A 20,372-nucleotide genomic window follows, 5' to 3' on the forward strand; every position below is an offset into this window, starting at 1 on the left:
CATTGCACACATAATTTATACGTCATATTGGTCTGGTATCCTACTTAGGACTTACCTAAGCGGAACTGGAGATAGTCTGCTTCACAGGTTTGATGGTCCTCCAGGTGCAAGTCTTCTATCAACACCACAATAGAGGAGTTGATGTGCTGTGGGTTCTGAATCAGCCACTCACAGTTGATGTTGTTGCTGTAGTTGGACACCAGGTAGCCAGGAGAAGTGAAGTTGCCACCATCAGGGTTATTCAGGATACCGCCACATTCTAGCAAAATACAGATTAAAATAGCAGATTAGAGTAAATGTTAGAACACAATACGGAACAGCACTTCATTAAAACACAATGAAGTGTAGGTGGTTGAGACTATATCGACTGACCTGTTACTGATTGGAAATGATACCAATTAATAATTATTAGTAATTAATACTAAGGTACAGACAGGACAGGCAATTGGACAGAGTAATTGGACTCTTCAGCAATTACAAAAACATCATCCTCCAATAAGGAATAATCTTGTATGACTTTCAGCTTTCTTTGGGTTCCAAAAGTCTTTTTTGTGGTTAAAGAGGTGTGGTTACCTGCTCGTTCCTTTTATCTTTCCCGGCCTATCCACTTGCAGCTCATTACTCACCAGCTGACATACATAACACATCCTTCCTCACTCTGATTGCAAGTCATTTGACTAGCTAAGATCTACAGTCGCTCAGGCTTCCTAATAGTAGATTATGGTTCTTGCATTTTTCAGTTGGGCCTCTTATTCTCTCTGCTCAGATCCACCGCACGTGCACATGCTCCCTGGATTTACCTGCTGGATCAAAACAGCCTGTCCTGAGATCAGATACAAACTGTGCTTTGTGTGGAAACAGAGCTAGCTAGCATTAACAAAAAGATCTGCTTCAGTTATCATCGTAACAGAGTTTTCTGTTACTAACCACCTTGCCCAACATGTGTGATGTAGATAAGAAGATGGAATCCAGTTTTCTTCAGAAATATCTTCACAGGAGAGCCATTGCAAACATGTATCCATAGTAATGATATAACAGAGTATGAAATGTTTCAAATATTTTAATCCACATAACACTGACAGGGAAGATTTTTCTGCAGACTAATTAATTCTTGTTTTGAGAAATTATGTAGAATTTGCTAAAAAAATAAATAAAATAAAATAAAATACAGTTTTTGTGTAGCAATGTCTTTTCATAGTGATTCATTGCTTCTTTTGGTAAAGGAATGTTTTAAAACAACCCTCTGCCAGGTAGCATTATCAGCTAATAGAAAGTCATTTTTGGCACCATCTTCCAATAGAAATTAAATTGGACCATTTGAAAGAAGACGTGTTAACACCTGTCATCATATTCTCTACCGACCACTTTATACTGGTCAGAGCACAAGCCACTGGGGGATCTAAAAATTGCTACACCAAGACCTCTGATTTAGACAATACAACATGAAACTGCAGCAGAATAGTTTTTGATAACAGAATGATGTTTTTGATATCTTACATCCCTGCATTAATAATACTAAATCATGTATACGTGTGGTTTCCTGCATTAACGTGTTTAAGAAACTGCCATGGATACATGGCTATTATGGTTAAAGCAATGTGAATTATATTTTTCTGTAGATAATATTTTAGTTTTGCACGCAGGAGAATCTAACCTGCAGGTTCATCAGAGGAATACGTAGCCAAGAATCCACCACTGGACACCGACGCATCAGTGCGGAACTCAACAGCCATGGTGTTGCCAGAGGACCGCACCTGAGTTCCAGCCGGTACTGTACCACAGAACCGTTGTAGGTGAGGGGCATCGACTGCCAATCCGTTCATTACCTGGAGGACATAGAGTTATGCTTGATATGCAATTTTTCTTGCATGCTCATCAAAAAGGTAATAAACTATATTTCAGTATTTTCAATTTCACAAAAAAAATTACACAGATAAACATTTGTGGAAATTTTGATTTTTTTAATTTCATTTTTCAAGGGTTCTAGATGCTATCAGAGATTCCACAGCATGAAAGGGGAATTAATTTGATTTGTGGTTCGAGTCAAGTGAAAGGGATGACGACTACTGGCAGAAAGGGACTCACATCAACATAGTCAAATACGCAGTATGTATCAGAACCTTCCAGTCTCAGGTCACTGATGGTGAGGGTAACCTTGCGGCCTGGTGACACTACCAGCTCCCAGCGACACACTCGGCTGTGGGGATATAAGTTGGGGTAATTGGGAGAGGAGATAGTTCCTGAGGGAGCATTCAGTTCACCTCCACATTCTGTGGGAAAAGAAAAAAGAGAGAGATTCAGCATAACAAATAATGTTGTAAATTAATTTCATGTATTTCTGTAAACCAAAAACTAAATTAAGCATTTAACCCGATCTGTCTGTTCATCAGATATCTCCACAACCCATCATTGCCACTGAGTTAGACTGGCTTTCAGTTTGAGGTCGCTAGAATGAAGAGTGGCTTAATTTTTTTTGTCTCCTTTTGTTGCTTGGAAACAAAATCAAAAGGCACTGTAATGAGGCAGATAATCAACCAGCCTGTTTCTCCTGTTATCCAGTTTTTCTTTTTGCATTTGTTCGAAGTCGCAATTTCCAGGTTCCCTTTATGTCACTGTTTGTAGGTCAACGTGTTTTATCTCCATCTTCATGTGAATCCCTTTGTTATTTGGTTTATTATGAAAAAATGCTGTTTTCTTAAATGACTGACACTTTACAAATAAGATAAATTAAACATTGCAGTGATTATTATCATCAGTATATTATTATATAATACACTGAACTTTATTACTTGAGAACAGAAACAGAAATGTAAGAAAAGAACTGTCAGATCTTACATATTGATGAACAGGATCTAAAGCTTGGACTTTAGCATCTCTGTGTGATAAAAACATTTGTATTGATTCTTCTTTTACAGGTCATTAAAAAAATTAGAATATAAACAGCTTATTAACTTTATGTTTTGTGTTTTCTCCATAATATTGTAACATACAGTGTAATGGTTTGTTAATATGCAGGACTATATCTGGCTTATTTATGACCTTTTGCTGACTGAAGAGCTGTCAAATACACAAATATGAAAGTATGAGAGCAAGTTCTAATAATGTTGACAACGTTTTCTATCAAATGCTTTAACATACATATGTCAATTTTTTATTGTACGATTTGGTTCTCATCCATGCAGTCATTCAAAATGAAAAGGAAAAAAACTGAACCTAATGAAACAACAGTTACCCACAAAAACAGGTCTCTATGATAATTATGACTATCGTGGTGATATTACTCAAAGATTTACTTCATGTGTAAATATGACGTACCATAATGATCATCCAGCAACTATTCCTTGTACTTTTCAAAATGTACCCACCTTCAACACTTGCTTCAAAGAACAGACGGAAGCCAGCTGCATTTCCACTGGTGTCACTGACAAACCGGACATAAGCAAAACTGTCAGACGTCTCCATGGGAGCAGGAAGGTTATTGCCACAATGTCGGCCCAGTAGGCGGCCTAAACAAACATTAGAAAGGATGCAGGAATATCTTGATCACCCCACTGTCTCAACATGAAACACAGACACATGTGTTGGGTGTAATTTACTTTCCTAAGTTCAAAACTGTTGGGACTATTGGGACAGAATGCAATTATTTGCAAATCTTATGAACAATCACAATAGAACATTTAAAACACATCAAATATTTTAACTGACAAAAATCTACCATTTAAGAAAAACATTAGCTAATTTTAAACTGAGAGCAAAACTTCTCAAACGAATTGAGATGGGGCCATGTTTACCATTATGTAGGATCCCCTCTCCCTTTAAAAGGTGGCTGTACTTTTGGAAGAGGACCGCTATAACATTTTACTGTCTTACACTGCAAAGCAGTTGTAACAGATTTAGTATGCATTATGCACGTTAGCATTGTCTTACCGAAATCTGCAAGGCCTTCACTGAAAAAAAGCATCATTTGGATGGGAGCCTATACCATTCTACTTTTTCCTATTATATACCTTTTAGCATAGATGGCACATTTCCAGATGTACAATCTGCCAATTCCATAGGTACTACTGTATCCCTTTACTATCAGAAATGTGAAGTTTGAACTGAGCACTGATAACAAGCCAGGTGGCCCTTCTTTTTGTCCAGAGGATCCGTAGTCCATGTTTCCCAAAAACCCATCAAACTTTAATTTGCATAATCCTAGAACAGTTTTACACTGTTCCTCAGTCCATTTTAAGTCAGCATTGGCCCAGAGAAAACTGTGAGCAAGCACGTTGGCGACAGTGGGAAGGAAAAACTCCCTTTTAACAGCAGAAGCAGGCTCAAAGTAAAACAAACACACATAAAAAGAACAAAACAAAACTCTGTCACAATTTAAAGCTAGGGGGGGGGGTCAAAATTTTGTTGCGTTGCGTCAGTCTAATTGCGTAGGTCCTAATTTGAAGAGGCAGACTGTATATAAGTTTAGGTGCAGCAATCGCAAAGGCCCAGTCTACTCTGTGTTTCAGTCAGAAGCAACTTATCAGCTGACCTAAGAGTTCTATTTGGAGTATTTTTAGTTAAAAGATCAGAGTGGTATGAAAGAGATAATCATTTAGAGACTTAAAAACAAGCTCTAAAGTCTTAAAATCAATTCTATAACGTATAGGAACCCAGTGTAAACGAGCCAAGATGGGGGCCTGTCAAAAGTCAGGCCTCGGCCTTCTGAACAAGCTGAAGATGAAAGAGCAGAGCCTGACTGATTCCAAAATAAAGACTATTAATCAAGCCTGTATGAAGTAAATGCAAGAATCACTTTCTCAAAGTCAGCAGATAACAAAATACTTTTAGTGTTTGCAACGGCCCTGAGCTTTTACAACAGAAGTTATTTGTTTCTCAAATGAAAAACTGCCATTGAAGTACTGTGCTAGTACTTTTCGTAAAATAATATATATTTACTGGAACAAACACCTTAGTTCAAACATTTGACATGTTTTTAGGGGTTTGTTTGGTTTTTTACACAGCATCCCAACGTTTTCATAATTTGGGTTATAAAGTCAAATCAGATAAATACATTTACTTAAGAAAAAGAACTGAGAAGGAAGTCCAGTTTTAGAAAGTTGCAGACAGAAAAGATTTCAACACAATAGACATTGTGATGGTGTAGAGAATGTATCTTGTTGGGTTTTTTTTATTACTTATGTTTTTACCTGAGGCGTTGTACTCTCTGATCTCCACATAGTCAGCAGAGCATCCATCAGTATTCTGCAAGCTGAAATTCCCATAGCTAAGAGTGAGGTAGTGTCCTGTGGGTCCCTCCAGGTACCACTCACAACTGGAGCTATCAGGATAGTTGGAGCCTGGGAAGCCTGGGCTGTAGATCACACCCCTCTGACCTATGTAGGTGCCTCCACATGTTGCTGTGAGGAATTTGAGTTACAGAATCAGAACAGAGCTTTGAAATAGGTCATTGTGGTTTTCTATCACCACTCTGCTACATAGTCAAAATCTCAAAGGTTACATCTCTTTAATCAATGTTTTAATGTGAATTTCAAATGGCATACAGTATTTTAAGACATAAACAAACAGCTAGTCCAGTAATGCTTTGATACTGGCACAATTTCCCATAACTTTCGGTCTGTATGCCACAAGAATGCCGCCTCTCAAGGCACCTTACAACCAGACCTAGATAAAGACAATTTTATTGCTAGTTGATCAAAAAATTGCCACGCCAGTCTTATGATGAGACCATCAGCTAACTGGTTTACAACTTCCAATCTAGACATTAATGAGGGAAGAACAGACACAGTCATGAGTTTCAGACTGCATGACCATGATATTCTTTACCTATGGAGTATTTTGCTTTGAATCCTTGGTGCGTGACGCTGGCGTCAGTACGAAACCTAAGCCACATGGAGGAACCTGTCGAATGTTGAGTAGATGGTCGGGTGTTGCCACAAAGACGGGAAATGATGTTATTGTTGGATGTTGAGCCATCACGCAGCTCCAAGTAGTCGTACATACAGCTGTTGAATAAATGGACAAAAACATGTTGTAAGCCCTGAAACTTGGGGCACGAATAAACGTGAAAGTGTTTTCAACTCTTCTAAAGTGAAAGAGTTTCTAGATAGAGTTTACATATTGTGTTCTTCAAACACTAATAACACCACCAACCAATTTAGTAAGATTGTAATGTTTGTTTGTTCTTTAGTTTAGTTTCTTTTGTAAAAACATAGATAGGCTAAAATGTATTTACCAATAATCTTGGGATGAAACTCAATAAAATGACAAAAATTACTATATTTATGTGGTAATAAGAAGCTATAAATACAACAAGAGAAGAGAAAGTAAAGGTGTACCTGGATGTGGGTTCAATGTAGAACTGATCCTCAAAGTCAATCTGGACAGCTTCCCCATTGGGCACAGTAATTACCCAGATACAGTCAATGTTCTGGGGGTAATTCTGTGGATAGTTCGGTGAAGTAATGTACCCTGGAGGATCATTATCATTCACCTCGATGAAACCTCCACAACCTGTGGAGAAATAGAAGGATCAAGATAAGAGACATGACAGGTTTTCCAACATCTACGTAAATTTGAAAAGATAATATTCTGTGGGGGTTTTTAAACCTACTTCAGAAAAAGTTTGGATACCAGGAAAATTTGTGCAAAACAAACAAAAATAAGTTAAAGATTTGCAATGGACACAGCTTGGACACAGTCAGCAAAAGCAAACTCTACCATGCAAAATATACAAAGATCCAGAAACACATCTTTTCTGTTTAGGTTATTCAAGATAGTCTGAGGTAAAGGGCCAAAATGTCCCGTGGTTTGACAAATCAAAATCAAAAACAGATTTAGGAAATTATGGGTATAATTATGGATATAATGCCAAACAATATATGCAAACTTTGGAGCAATATACTAAGACAATGATAAGCCTCATTCTATTTGTATTCTAACAGCAGAGCTCTATAGCACAAGGGTCCATTTGCTAAGCTGGCCTGCATACAGTACAGACAGCTTTATGACATTATGACCAGTATGTAACCAAAGAAAGAAAAGTATACGTTTTTTTTTTAATTCACCCAAAAAACAATGTTTTCAACATTTAATTTATTCTTCTTTTAATTAAATATGGACTTTTAAACCATGACATTTTGTTTTATTAATATTTTACACAGCAAACATTTTTGGAAACAGGCTGAAAATTGAAAAAGAGGGACCTATTATTTTATATCCAACTCCAAAGTTTCTCCTGGGCTTTACTACAGCAGCTTTGCATGACTTAAAGTTACAAAATAACCTTTGTCTTATGCTGGGCATTAATGCAGCTCCTCAATTAATCTTCTTTCTGAACAAGATACTTTACACCCGACCCCTTTAAGCCAACTTAGTTCCCTTTGCCTCTCGTAAGCATAAAACTGAAAACATTGTTCCTAAATTAGAGTTCTGTTGGCATCAAGTCCATGTTTCCTCCAATTTCAAAACTTGTCAACCATGACTAAACGTTTAGAAATGATCGCTTTTGTGCACTGAAACATTTCCTGTGATAGTGATGAAGTGAAGATTCTACCTTGACTGTGGGCTTCGAATACCAGCTTAAAGCCGGAGGCCTCATTACTGGCATCGGACACAAAGTGAATAAAGAGGTGGTTGTCAGTTGTCTGGAGAACAGATGGGGGGCTTGAACCACACAGTCGTCCTCCAAGTAATGGAGAAGAGCCATCTGGACCATTCCTGAGCTGTGGAGAAAGGGAAAGATAACTGTGAATAACGATAGAAATAATTTATCAAAAGATCAGTGACTTCAGGAAGTCCAACCAGGGCTCTGAAACCAGAAAAAAAACTTTCAGGAACCTTAGTACTCCCATCTACTGTTGTTGTTGTCACTGTAAGGTTTATAAAATAAACTTAAACATAACCACAGTTTTTAAAAAACACCACAATGTATCACAGTTTCTTCTGCAAACTTTTTTATTAATCAAACGCATTAATAAAAAAGTTACTGTCATATCCAGGTGGTCCACGACAGTGCACAGCAATCCAAACTGAGAATAGTTTGGAAGGATATAAATTTCCTCTTAACATGATTTATCTGTTAGTACATTAGACAAGTAGTAACATCAATACCTTGGAACATAGCCACCATCTGATGACATATGACGTTTTGCCCTATCAGGTAACTTTGATAATGTGACGTTACATATGCTTACTTGTCTGATGTTCAAAAACATGCTTCATCAAATATGAACTAAGTGGGAAAATTTTCCAACAAATAAAATTTTCCTTCAACTTTCTTGGGGTTTTATGTGACGTGTTGAGATGCTCACTTTAATAATTTACTTCAATTTACATTTGTTTCTTGCATGCTTTTGTTTCACATTTTTTCACATTGCATTGTTAGAATTGTTTGTTGGGGCGATCGTGACTCAAGAGTTGCGAGTTCGCCTTGTAATCGGAAGGTTGCCGGTTCGAGCCCCGGCTTGGACAGTCTCGGTCGTTGTGTCCTTGGGCAAGACACTTCACCCGTTGCCTACTGGTGGTGGTCAGAGGGCCCGGTGGCGCCAGTGTCCGGCAGCCTCGCCTCTGTCAGTGCGCCCCAGGGTGGCTGTGGCTACAATGTAGCTGCCATCACCTGTGTGTGAATGTGTGTGAATGGGTGGATGACTGGATGTGTAAAGCGCTTTGGGGTCCTTAGGGATTAAGTAAAGTGCTATATAAATACAGGCCATTTACCATTGTTTTCTGCAAAAAGAAAAAAGCAAACTTGTCAAATATAGCTAAGCCTGTTGCTTGTTTCACTTTACATCATCATGGTGGGACAGCACATTTGATCAAACTATTCCCTGCATACTGTCCAGACTGGACTGAGACTGGATCAAACTGGATCGAGCTGGACAACACAGTCATTGATTTCTAGCACCAGTAAATGTTCATTCTTTAACAGCTTAAAACAGCTGTTAATTGCCAGTAATCACTTCAGTCTATGTGCATCCACAGGGTCAAAAATCTATTTTCTCACTTGTAGCAATGTGGATTTTTTTTTTTCACATTTTTATTTTTGTAGCTTTTGCTATCCGTATGTTTACCTCCAGGTAATCCCCTGTACTGCATCCAGTTCCAAAGCCTTGGATCTGAAAGGGGGTTTGGAAGGTGGCAGAAATTCTAAAGCCAGGTGTCACCATCACGTGCCAGCTGCAATCCAAACCTGGCCGGTAATTCTGTGGGTAATTGGGAGTGCTCATTACACCTCTGTCAACATGCAGGAGTCCACCGCAACCTATGAAAAGAAAAAGTATCACATATAATTCGTCTTACTAGTATAATTATTGTTGTAGAGTAGTGGCAGTTGTGGAGTCTGGCAGTTAATATATTGATCATGAAAAATGACCTGAAAGGAAGTGTTTCTGCCCACAACACCACAACGTATCACCGAACATTACATGGATGTTAAATATGGATTACCAAAAACAATTCTCAAGTTAAGGGAGTTAGCAATAATTATTATATAGTATAATTATAATTTGACTTCTTGGACTGTCTTATATTCAACAAGTGTGGATTTATTTCTCATTTTCATGTCTTATATGAACTTTGGGGGTCCATCAAAAACATGTATAGAAAAGACTCGAAGGTTACAGTTACAGTAGTTTGACCTAAAAGTGTGACCAAAATCAAATGGGAGCCCATCTGTTTTAATGGGTTCACATGGACATACAGGAGAGAATGCTTCAAGCAGTTATGGTAGGTTCGCACACTGAAAGCTTGTTACAACTTACTTTATGTTGAAAGTAAATGACCTCTTTCTTCTGTCATAGCTGAGAACTGTGGACAAAAAGGACTACCACCCAATTTGCTTTTATGTCTTTTTAAGACTGAAGCGTGTAGTATTTCAGCATCTTGGTGTTTTGTTTTGATCTTATGGTTATATGTCGTGTAGTTTAGTAATTAACTGCTAATGTATCACCTTTTGAGTAGGAGGCATTAAAGCCTTGGCCACTGATGCTGCCGTCTGAGGAGAAATGGATGTACATGGAGTCTCCTGTTGAGTGAAGAGATCCTGGATGATCCCGACCACATACGTTGGCCAGCACAGGGGACTGACTGGTTGCGCCTGGGAGTAACCAAAACAAAGGACATTCTAAACTGTCCAGAAGGCCAAACAAACCAACAACAGTCAGGTGGACATATAAATGCTCTCTACAAGTCCAGGGCACTGACTTTAGGGTCTTTCATGTTATCTGGTTTAAATAAGCATCTGCAGAAAATAATTTTTACTACTTTATATAAAAGAAAGCACTGCCATGCAAATAATTTATGTTTTTTAAGTGAAATGCAGATTTCAAATCACAAGATTTGGACAGTACATACAGGCATGTATGACATCACGCAGAAAATAAAAATATTTCTGTGCCAATCATGTTTATAGTTGCACTAAATTGCACAATCAAGGTAATCCACGAGCCATCTTCACTTCAGCAATCAATGACATGTCCAGAGAAGCTCTAGCACTTCATGAAACAAGCATCTTAAGTTGGATGTTGCAACGACATCATACATTTCACAATGATCATTCCTCAAGGCAAAGACTTCTCAATTAGAAAGCTGTTGTTTTGATATATAGAATCCACACGTAAATAATGATGGGAGAATTATCAAGAGATCTATAACAATGCTGCACAGTATGTTATTAGATGCTGTCATTTGCCACAAATGAAACAAAATGAATAATATATATCATAATATAACATAACAACAGTAAAGCATCACTTGCTGAAATTTTCATAAATGCATTTTTGTGCTCTAATATTTTTTGTTTTTAAACACTTTAAGTCATTTACACATAATTTAGCCTAAAGCATAAGACACGTTGTGGAATTTAAGCTCAAAACAAAACATGTCAGTTTTGCTCTTACTAGAATATTAAGTCTGAGGCTGTGGTCTGCCTCTAAACAAGAACATGAATTTTTCAACAATTCATTTTGGGAAAGAAAGGCAGGTGCCATCACAAGTTCTGGATATGTTACTATCAGACACCAAATCTTTCTATAAGAGTCAACTTGATGGTGTTAGATTATGTCATGTTTGGGGTGGGGGAATGTCACATTGAATTTCAAAGAAAACTGTTTTTAATATCTTTAAAAGCAGGGAAAACACAAATGGTCATTTCATCAGTTGAAATTGAATGACCTTAAAAATCCATCAGCACTATTATTCCTTAATGTTGGCTTTAATTACTTACCATCTCTGACAACAACGCTATCAAAGTAGCAGGTATGGCTGTCCTCTATGTCTAAAGACAAGATAGTAAGCTCTACAGTTGAGTCTGGAGAACGTATCAACCAGGTACACTCCTGATTAGGAGGGTAGTTTTCTGGCCAGCCAGGAGAATAGAGGAAGCCAGGAGTCTCTCCTGTCATTAGCATTCCACCGCATGCACCTGGCACACATACAGAAAAACAACAAGATGAAGGTTGTATTTAACATTTCGGAAACACAGTAAGTCAGAGACCTGCGTATGATTTTGGACAGTGACTTCAGTTTTGAAAATCATATTAATATGGTCACCAGGACTGCTTTCTATCACTAAAGAAAATATATTTCCTCACCTGACTAAGAGTCTGATAGCAGCAGTCCAGGTTCTTACATGTACACAGAAATGTGAACATCTTACCCAATACTGAAGTCACTACATTTGGAAAGAAAAGCATCTGGACTTCTTTAAGTTGCTTGAAGATGTTTCACCTCTCATCTGAGAAGCTTCTTCAGTTCTAGGGTCAAATGGTGGAGAGTCCCAGATTTAAGCTCTGTGGGAGTGTCCCACAGGAAAAAAGCAAACTTGTCGAAAATAACATTAAAGCATCTGGGAAGGGATCTATAATCTAGTTTTGAGATCCCTTCCAGACGCCTTAATGCCCACTCACACCCTGGGCCATTTCACCTCAGGAAATCACATGATAGGGTGGGGTGAGGTTTCACAATGAGCTCACCTGAAACCTTGGCTGATTGTGCCCTACACCCATCTTCACACCTTGGCTGGTGTGATTAGGTAGAGGATCATTAGGGGGTCCATTGTCCCTCTTGAGGGGACACTCCCACAGGGCTTAAATCTGGCACTCTCCACCATATGACCCTAGAAGAAGCTTCTCGGATCTTCAAACAACTTAAATCCAGATGCTTTTCTTTCCAAGCTCCTTAGACTAGGATGACCTGGATGACTGAGAACCTTCACAGTCAAGTCACTACATTGCCTTTCAGTTCAATAAATAAGCGCAAATAATTAAGCACAAATAAATAAATAAATAAATAATGCCATTGGCATTCTCTCTATTTAATTTGTTTGTCTTGTGTGTTTCCCTGCAGTATTCTCAGATATTCTACATCAGCCACAGTAAAGGTTAGGTTTTTGTTTCCTCCCAGCTATAAGTCTGCATATGGGTCATGCATGGGTTTATGTAACAGGGCTGCTGAGAAACTACTGCTTCTCACCTGGTGTGATAGTGGGTGGTGGTCCAGAGTTCTGAATAGCAGTCCATTCCAAAAGGAAACCTTTTCCTCCCAACACTGCATCTGACTTGAACTGCACAGTGACAGTGCTTCCCAAACTTCTTACAGGAGGGGGCAGATTCAAACCACAGAATGTCCCAATAGGGTAGTAATGAATACTGGGACCATCAAATATCTGCAGAGACACAAGGATTGAGAATAGAAGCTGTGGTGAGGTGTGGTCGGTGGTGCCGTGGGGACTCACCTGCACGGCATCCACAATCACGCTCGCCATGTTAAAAACACGGGGAAGCGGGATTGTTTGGTATTGTGGTGTGTTGCATGTGCAGCTGGCGGCTTGTGTGCTGCAGCCGCGGTAAATAAAAACACTCTCTGGACCCTCCGTGTCTCAGAAGGCATTAGGCAAAGCCGTAAACAGACAGCCTTTTGGGCAACTATCCTAGTCCACAATAGTTTACAATAGCTTTGGTCTGTCTCTTTTGTAGATGTTGCACACTACTGAGTGTCACAGCAAATATAAAAACCATTCCATTCATTGATCTGTAGATCACACAGAATTAGATTTTGTCTTTCAAAATTGGGGTTAGGAGATTGCAACAGGACATGCAAAAGAAAATATCTATAATATCTTTGGTTGGGTTTTTTTGTACTATTTACTAAACATCTCCATCCTGACAAAATACTAACTAGTGTAAGGAGGAGAATACTTAAATTAAGCGCAAACTGATTAATCCACTCGTGTCAGTTCATTTGGAATGTCAGATGCAGATTTGATAAAAATGTATAAATTACGCAGCAACCTAATTCTAAAAGCAAAATTGTTTGCAACTCAATGCGAGTTTTGGTGTCAGGTTCTTCTGCTGCAGGAATTTTACATCCTGCACAACGGGGTTCAAAGAAGGGAAGTCAGTGGATCTATCCTGAAAACTTAGTTTGTGTGGTTTTTACTCTGATTAAAGCATTTACTTTAATAAAGTTTAAAAACATTAAATAAATAAATATTAAATTAAATAAAGTGTTATAATTTCAGAACCATGAACATGGGCACAGACCTTCGATAGAACACACATGGTTGTCCATTATCTCATCAGGTGTGCTTTAACACATGACTATTGTTAGTGGTGCCGACACAACTTCAGCTGCTGCACTATAACAATATGTGAGGTATAGATCTCACACACACACACACACACACACACACACACACACACACACACACACACACACACACACACACACAACTCTCCCACAAATTCTGAGTTGTTATTGAGCCATAAGTTAATAAAAGTATGTACAATATTATAAAGATGTGACTGATATTGTTTGTAGATTGCAGTCTCTGAGCATTCACAATCTTACTTTCAGGTGGTCATAGTAGCAGTCATAAAGATCCTCGATGTCCATGTCCAAGAAGCGGATTTGGATGTAGCTGTCTCCATCTACAGTTACAGTCCAGTGGTAGTCAGCGTTATTGGGGTATGTCCTGGGATACAGTGGGGATGCTATCTGACCAGATTCCCCAGTCACATCAACACCATACACTGTGGAGCAGTGACACAGAAAAAAGAAACATTTCCTTTTTTTATTGGTTACACAGAACATAACTCAGAGTAAACAGCTGGCTGAACTGACACTGACTTTCTTTGATTCACAACACACCTTACCTACAATGAGGTTATGACTACAACCCACATGTAAAGAAGGTTGAAACTGTATATATAACGTTCCATCTCTACACAGTCTCTTCACTAAAACTCGAGGTATAAAAAGCATAATCTCAAATATCTTATTAAAAATAATATGCTGGTTTTATTCTTTTGGTGACATATTTAGGATCACAGACCAGTAATACCCTTATCCATCCCTAGTACTGACCTCAGGAGAAAAATCTGAGAACCTGAGAAAAATGATGATATAGAAGATGGCTGGTTAATTCTCTCATACACAGACACTCACAGTGTGAGAAGGTGGCTCTGAATCCTGCTCCACTAACTGAAGCGTCTGAGACGAACTTGACCCACATGATATGAGCAATGACAGAGGTGTAGTTGGAAGGAAGCGAGTTTCCACAGAAGCGATCGACTAGAGGCCCAGTGGCGTTGCCTTCTCTGATTTCCAGGTAGTCATTTTGACAATCAGAGTCTCCTTGGAGCTGAAATGTACTAAAACAAAACACAATGCGATTGTTTGTCATATTTACTAATATAGGTTCCTGTGTGTATAGAAAAGTCATAAATTAACAGTGGTACAAGAGTGAATTATCTAACTTTAGTTCATGTAACAGACACCTAAGAAGAGGTGTAGTGCTATTTGTTTAAGTAGCAGAGTGTATCAGTTGTCATTTGTTTCTAAGGCTATTTTAGCACAGTGGGAAGTTTAAATTATTCTGCTGAATCACACATATAACATCACCATCCTTAAGGCCAGCATTGTGGAAATGGAGATGCATTCTCTGAAGGTGGTTACAGATAGCCAGATGTTGTCTAATATAAGGACATTGCTGGACAATACCTCCCACCCACTCCATAATGTGCTGGCCCATCAGAGTGAGAGACCGAGATTACCCAAATGCACCACAGAAAATCCACACAGAGAATGGCTCTTTACAATTTCCCTATCTTAAAGGATACACTGCATTTTGTTGTACACCCTTATCTGCACATCCTCTCAGAGAACATAACTGTCAGTATGATAAGAAGGGCACCTCAATTTCAGATTTCTTTTATATTTTTGTGTAATATATCAGGATATTTATACATTAGAGCTATTTATATTAATAAAGGTATTTTGTAATAGTTTGTAACAGATTGTATTACTTAATCAGCTCTCCACCTGAGTCTCAATCCTCAGGACCTCACACAGTTAAGCTTTTTCTAACAGGCAAGTGCCACAGTGTTTTCAGAGAGACACACTTGTAAAGCCTTTAGTTATTCTTATTATTTTTGTTAGGACATAAATGGTTGGGTGTGTTAATTTTTGAGACACTAATTTGTGCTCCAGGTGGTTCTTAAATAAATATGTTCTAACTACTATCTAAAACGTTATAGTCAAACCTTTCATGGTATATGATAAGGTCTTATACATTGCTTTTCTACTCTACTGGAAGATCTTATACAACATTCATCCATTCATACAAGCACCTTTTTCTATACCTAATGACTCTATTATGATTCAGCTGAAAAACTATGTTGTAACTTACAACATAACCATAAGTCTGTAAGCCAGAAGTATAAATCAGGCATAAGTGCTTCCTGTCTTACATTCACACACATTTATACTCATTAACACATCAGAGAGCAACTTGGTATTCCTCCTTACTCATGCAGACTAGAGAAGCCAGAGATTGAACCACCAACCCTCTGATTAGTAGATGACCCCCTAAAGCCACTCCCACGGATAGCCAGTCAACTAGTAATGCCTGTCTATGGAATACTGCTGATAGGAACTTATTTACAAGCTAACTCTGATAGATTCTTCCAAAGTCAAAAAATCATGCTTAAATTGACTAACATAAACGAGAGCTGGATGCGGTTTCCTGGTGAACTGCGGATGGTCCACACACATTCCACATTAGGTGGATAAGCATCTGGATAGTTAGGACTGTTAAATGCACCAGTCTCCATCACAAGATCTCCTCCACAACCTGAGTAAAGGAAATAAAAAGAAAAAACCTGGATATCTTGTCCGTAAGAGTGTGTATGCATGATAGTAACGTGATTTTTAATTGGTTTTGATCATTTCTTATTGTGTGTGGATATAAGCAGTGTGACCCAGTATGACTTACTAGAAGTGGAGCCCGAGTAGGCAGCTCTGAAACCCTTTCTGGAGTAGGACTGGTCAGAGATGAATTTGACTACCAAAGAGTTGCTGAAGGATGTCACTGGGTGAGGTATTTCAGATCCACAGTAGCGCCCTAACAAAAGACAACATTAAGTTGTAATTTTAACATAAAGTTAATTTCAAAAATGTTAATTCTTTTTCACTTGGCTATCATTGATCTGAATTGTCATAATTTTTCCAGAGAGAACACATCCATAAAACCTGTGCTTATTTTGGTTGGTAGACTATTCGCTCCCTTATTGGGTCTGCTCATTTTTCTACTGCTAATTTGCACTGCTCCTGGTAGAATGCCATTCATTGTTGAAATGAAATAAAGATTGTATTTGAGCCAGTGAAATTAAATGCAACATATTACATTACAAGAATATCCAAACCAGGTGAAAAAGGCATTGTCACAGAACGACACCAACCTTATGTGGAAACTGGGCTGATAAAAAGGCGCTGTGGTCTGATACTCAATAGGATATTGTTTTCAGGATTCAGCACATCTCTTCTCTTATGATTAGAAAGGTTAGCTTAGGCAAGCACCACCCTTCTAAACCTAACTCTTACCAAAAACAGACAAGCAAAGACACATATAGTGAATATTTACCTATAGTAGGTGAATCGTAATTGTCTCCGTCCAAGATCTCCAAGAAATCGTGAGAACAATTGGCAAAGATCATCTCTAAGTCAAAGTCAGTGAATGAAAGGGTCACGTGGTTTACTGGGCACAAAAAGACAAGTCAGTGGTTATTGGAACAGTTTGCATCTCAAGTTTTTCTATATGAAATATATAAAAGAATGACATTTTCTAGTCCTCTTTAACTAAAGCAACTCACATGGTTCCTGTGCTCTAATGATCCAACTACAGTTCTGATTAGGTGGGTATTGTGCTGGATACCTTGGTGATGCAATGGCCCCACCATTATCATCTGTTACAATCGTTGCACCACAAGCTGTTGAAAACAAAAGTACATTGTCACCTGCACTCTGGCTTTGGCAACCAGAACATGGAGATCAAGCTGTTTGCAGCTAAAAAGGAGGAAAACTGAACTGAAAACTGAAGCAGTCTTCTCTGATGTAGCAGGGACAGAGGCATGAGTGGACAATCCCACTACAGCAGACAAATTATATCAGTGTTCAAGTGCAAAGAGGTTAAAGAAGACTGACCCTCAGAGAAGCGAGCGCTGAACCCACGGTGGTTGCCACTGGAGTCTGACCTAAAGCGAACATAAATTGTGTTCTGGGTGGAAGTGAAGGGAGGAACACTGGAACCACACACACGACCAAGCAGAGGAGAAGATGAGGTTGGACCATCATGGATCTACCAATGGACAAGCATATGTTTTCAGTAAAACTGTGGTTGTGTTGGCACATAATAAATGAACAAACAAATCACTTTTCATGCATCTATTTTCATAAATTTTGAGCACAGAAAACACCTTCATATTGACTGGGGTGCACATTAGTTCTTACGTGACAGCTTAGTCAAACTACGCCATGATGCAAAATGCACATATCTCATTAAAAAAAAAGAATATTGATGGGTTTATGATTAATTGATACAAAAACTTCATTTTTAACTGTATTTGCTTGCATACTCTGAGAAGTCCTGTAGAAGTCCTGCAAAAATATACTGAGTATACAGATATATATGGGGTGAAGGTGGCTGTAGCTCAGGTGGTAGAGCGGGTCACCTACTAACTGGACGCTTGGTTTTTCAGCCCCAGTCTACATACTAAATATCCTTGGGCAAGATACTAACCCCATGCTGCTCTCTGATGCATCCATCAGAGTATGAATGTGCATAAATGTTAGATAGGAAGCACTTAGAAACAGTGTAGAAAAAACTGCTGGTGGAAGTGGAATTTAATCTTAAGAGATAGAAAGACCACCCCACAGGGGAGTGGGGATTTTTTTTATACATATCTCTTGTCTCCCTCCCTCAGAGCTAACTAAGGAGTGCAATTTGCTATTGATAAGCTGGACTTTGTATTACTTTACTTGTTGACTCGGACTTGTTTTTTTTGGTCTTACATGTATGCATGTTACATGTGATTTTATAATTTGTTATTCTATGATGGTTTGCATCAAATAAAATAAAAAATAAAAGTTACATTAAAAAAATTCAGAAAGAGCCTAATTGTCTTGAGTCACACCGAATGGAAGTGTATAGATTAATAAATCAGGCACAAGAATGAAAAGTTCACTGTGGACTTTCTTAGTTTGCTGGCTTTTCAAGCAGTGATAGTGCTTTTGCCTGTCTTTGCCTTGTCAGCCTTAGATACAGCACACAGCAACAACCAAAGACAGCTGCTTTAATATTGCACCAACCAGTTGCTATTCAGTCACTTACAGCCACATAGTCAAAGTTACAGCTGCTGTGATATTCAATGTCCAGGTCTGTAAAGTTCAGAAAGACACGGTGGTTGGGATCCACGCTGATGACCCAGGAACAATCCACATTGTTTGGATAGCTGTTGGGATACAAAGGAGAATGGATTTCCCCTGAAGGTGCTGTGACTGGGCCTCCACAGCCTGCAAGAAGAAAGAGAGTTTATTAAAACCTACAGAGTACTGTATATATACATAAACTCTTAAGGCTTTGTAATTTAAAATGGAAGAAAGATAACAGGTGGTGAATTGTCAGCAGTCAAAAACTATTTCAGTAGTAACAACTTCAATCCAGTTGAGACTACAACAGCTACATTTCTGTAAAATATTGCACCCAGCTACAAAGTCTATAATCAAACTGCAAAACCCAAAGCTCTGATGCTGCATCCAGAAGAAGCATGCAGAGCTGTAAAAGCTGTATTTAATGATGCCTACCCACCTCCCTGGACTTCAGTCCAGCTTGCATTGAATCCTCGACCACTGACATAGGCATCAGATTTGAAGCGCACAGTGAGAAGGTTGCCAGTGCTGGAGACATGCATTGGGGTGGATGTAGTGCTGCATAGCTTAGCCAGCTGTGGGGCTGACAAGTCTGGCCCTCCATAAACCTGAGGAGAAATGACATCAATTCAATAAATAATCAAATGAAAAAGAAATCAAGTCAACAACCAGGTCAATTTATTGCCTTCTGCCATGAACCCCAACCAATCACAATAGTTTCAGTCAGGGGCGTAATTTCCAGGGGGGTTAGGGGGCTTATGACCCCCCCCCCCCCCCAATAATCATCATCAATCATCAAATCTCAAATATTAATCACTCTCTGACCAAAATTCACTGAACCAGCAGCAAAAGAAGATCAAAACTACACTTCACGGTTGAACAACATCGTCATGAATTTCCTCTGACTTTGGCTGTTTTGCTTCCACTATGATAAAATCGCACTTCCTGCACAGCTCTCTCTCTCTCTCTCCCAGTGAACTGAGAGAACAGTTTCCCGTCTCAAATCTCTGTTTTCTGCATTATTCGCTTGCTTATTACGCACCAGTCTACTGTTGTGTACAGTGCTGTCGGCCACTGTTTTTGTGGGGGGTTTTGTCATTCAGTGCTTAATTCAACTGAACTGAATTAAAATTATATGAGTTTTGTCATGAATTCAGCTTTTGGTATGTTTATGAACTGACTACTACTAAGCCAACGTCTGTGTCTTACCTCCAGCACATCATAGTTGCAGTCTTGGTGGTACTCAACATCAAATTCATGGATGGTGATAGTTATACTGCTGCCAGCTGATGTGGTGATATACCATATACATTCTCTGTTATCTGGATATCTGTTAGGGTAGCCTGGGCTGCTGAAGGAGCCACTGGGACCAGAGAGATCCCCACCACAACCTGCAGGGACAAAGAAATCACTAAATCATGCATCAAATTAGTATTATTTTGTTTCAGTAATTATTTAGACTAAACAACACTTTTAATAAAGAGATTTTCACAGCACTTTTGTCAGCAGAAGAAAGGAAGGTGAAGAGAAAGCATGAGAAAAGATGCAATAAAGCACGCATTAACTCTTATCAAAACCAGAGATAAAAACCAACAGCCAGCTGACAAGTGTAGTATAAACTTAAAACTGCCTTTATAGTATACCGTCAAAGAAAAAACTACCTCCACTAC

At 38.7% G+C, this 20,372-nt stretch overlaps 1 protein-coding gene across 1 annotated transcript in view; it reads right to left on the reverse strand.

The window, feature by feature from the left end:
* cubn (cubilin (intrinsic factor-cobalamin receptor)) overlaps positions 1-20,372 on the reverse strand; it is an 83,365-nt gene that overhangs the window by 15,918 nt on the left and 47,075 nt on the right. Inside the window, exons 29-50 of the mRNA XM_085362601.1 lie at positions 19,912-20,093; positions 19,142-19,310; positions 18,665-18,846; positions 17,479-17,632; positions 17,148-17,264; positions 16,919-17,032; positions 16,271-16,399; positions 15,997-16,129; positions 14,443-14,648; positions 13,846-14,027; positions 12,469-12,661; positions 11,222-11,419; positions 9,947-10,093; positions 9,069-9,259; positions 7,553-7,721; positions 6,336-6,510; positions 5,824-6,002; positions 5,187-5,396; positions 3,366-3,506; positions 2,086-2,270; positions 1,655-1,826; positions 56-259 (exon numbers count right to left, since the gene is read on the reverse strand). Of these exons, the coding sequence (XP_085218727.1) occupies positions 56-259; positions 1,655-1,826; positions 2,086-2,270; positions 3,366-3,506; positions 5,187-5,396; positions 5,824-6,002; positions 6,336-6,510; positions 7,553-7,721; positions 9,069-9,259; positions 9,947-10,093; positions 11,222-11,419; positions 12,469-12,661; positions 13,846-14,027; positions 14,443-14,648; positions 15,997-16,129; positions 16,271-16,399; positions 16,919-17,032; positions 17,148-17,264; positions 17,479-17,632; positions 18,665-18,846; positions 19,142-19,310; positions 19,912-20,093 (3,732 nt within the window). The remainder of the gene's footprint in view (positions 1-55; positions 260-1,654; positions 1,827-2,085; positions 2,271-3,365; positions 3,507-5,186; positions 5,397-5,823; positions 6,003-6,335; positions 6,511-7,552; positions 7,722-9,068; positions 9,260-9,946; positions 10,094-11,221; positions 11,420-12,468; positions 12,662-13,845; positions 14,028-14,442; positions 14,649-15,996; positions 16,130-16,270; positions 16,400-16,918; positions 17,033-17,147; positions 17,265-17,478; positions 17,633-18,664; positions 18,847-19,141; positions 19,311-19,911; positions 20,094-20,372) is intronic.

This window comes from Diplotaxodon limnothrissa, linkage group LG9 (genome assembly GCF_057381915.1).
Source record: "Diplotaxodon limnothrissa isolate DT_005_m linkage group LG9, D_limnothrissa_male_GT1.1, whole genome shotgun sequence".
In the NCBI taxonomy this organism is placed as follows: domain Eukaryota; kingdom Metazoa; phylum Chordata; class Actinopteri; order Cichliformes; family Cichlidae; genus Diplotaxodon; species Diplotaxodon limnothrissa.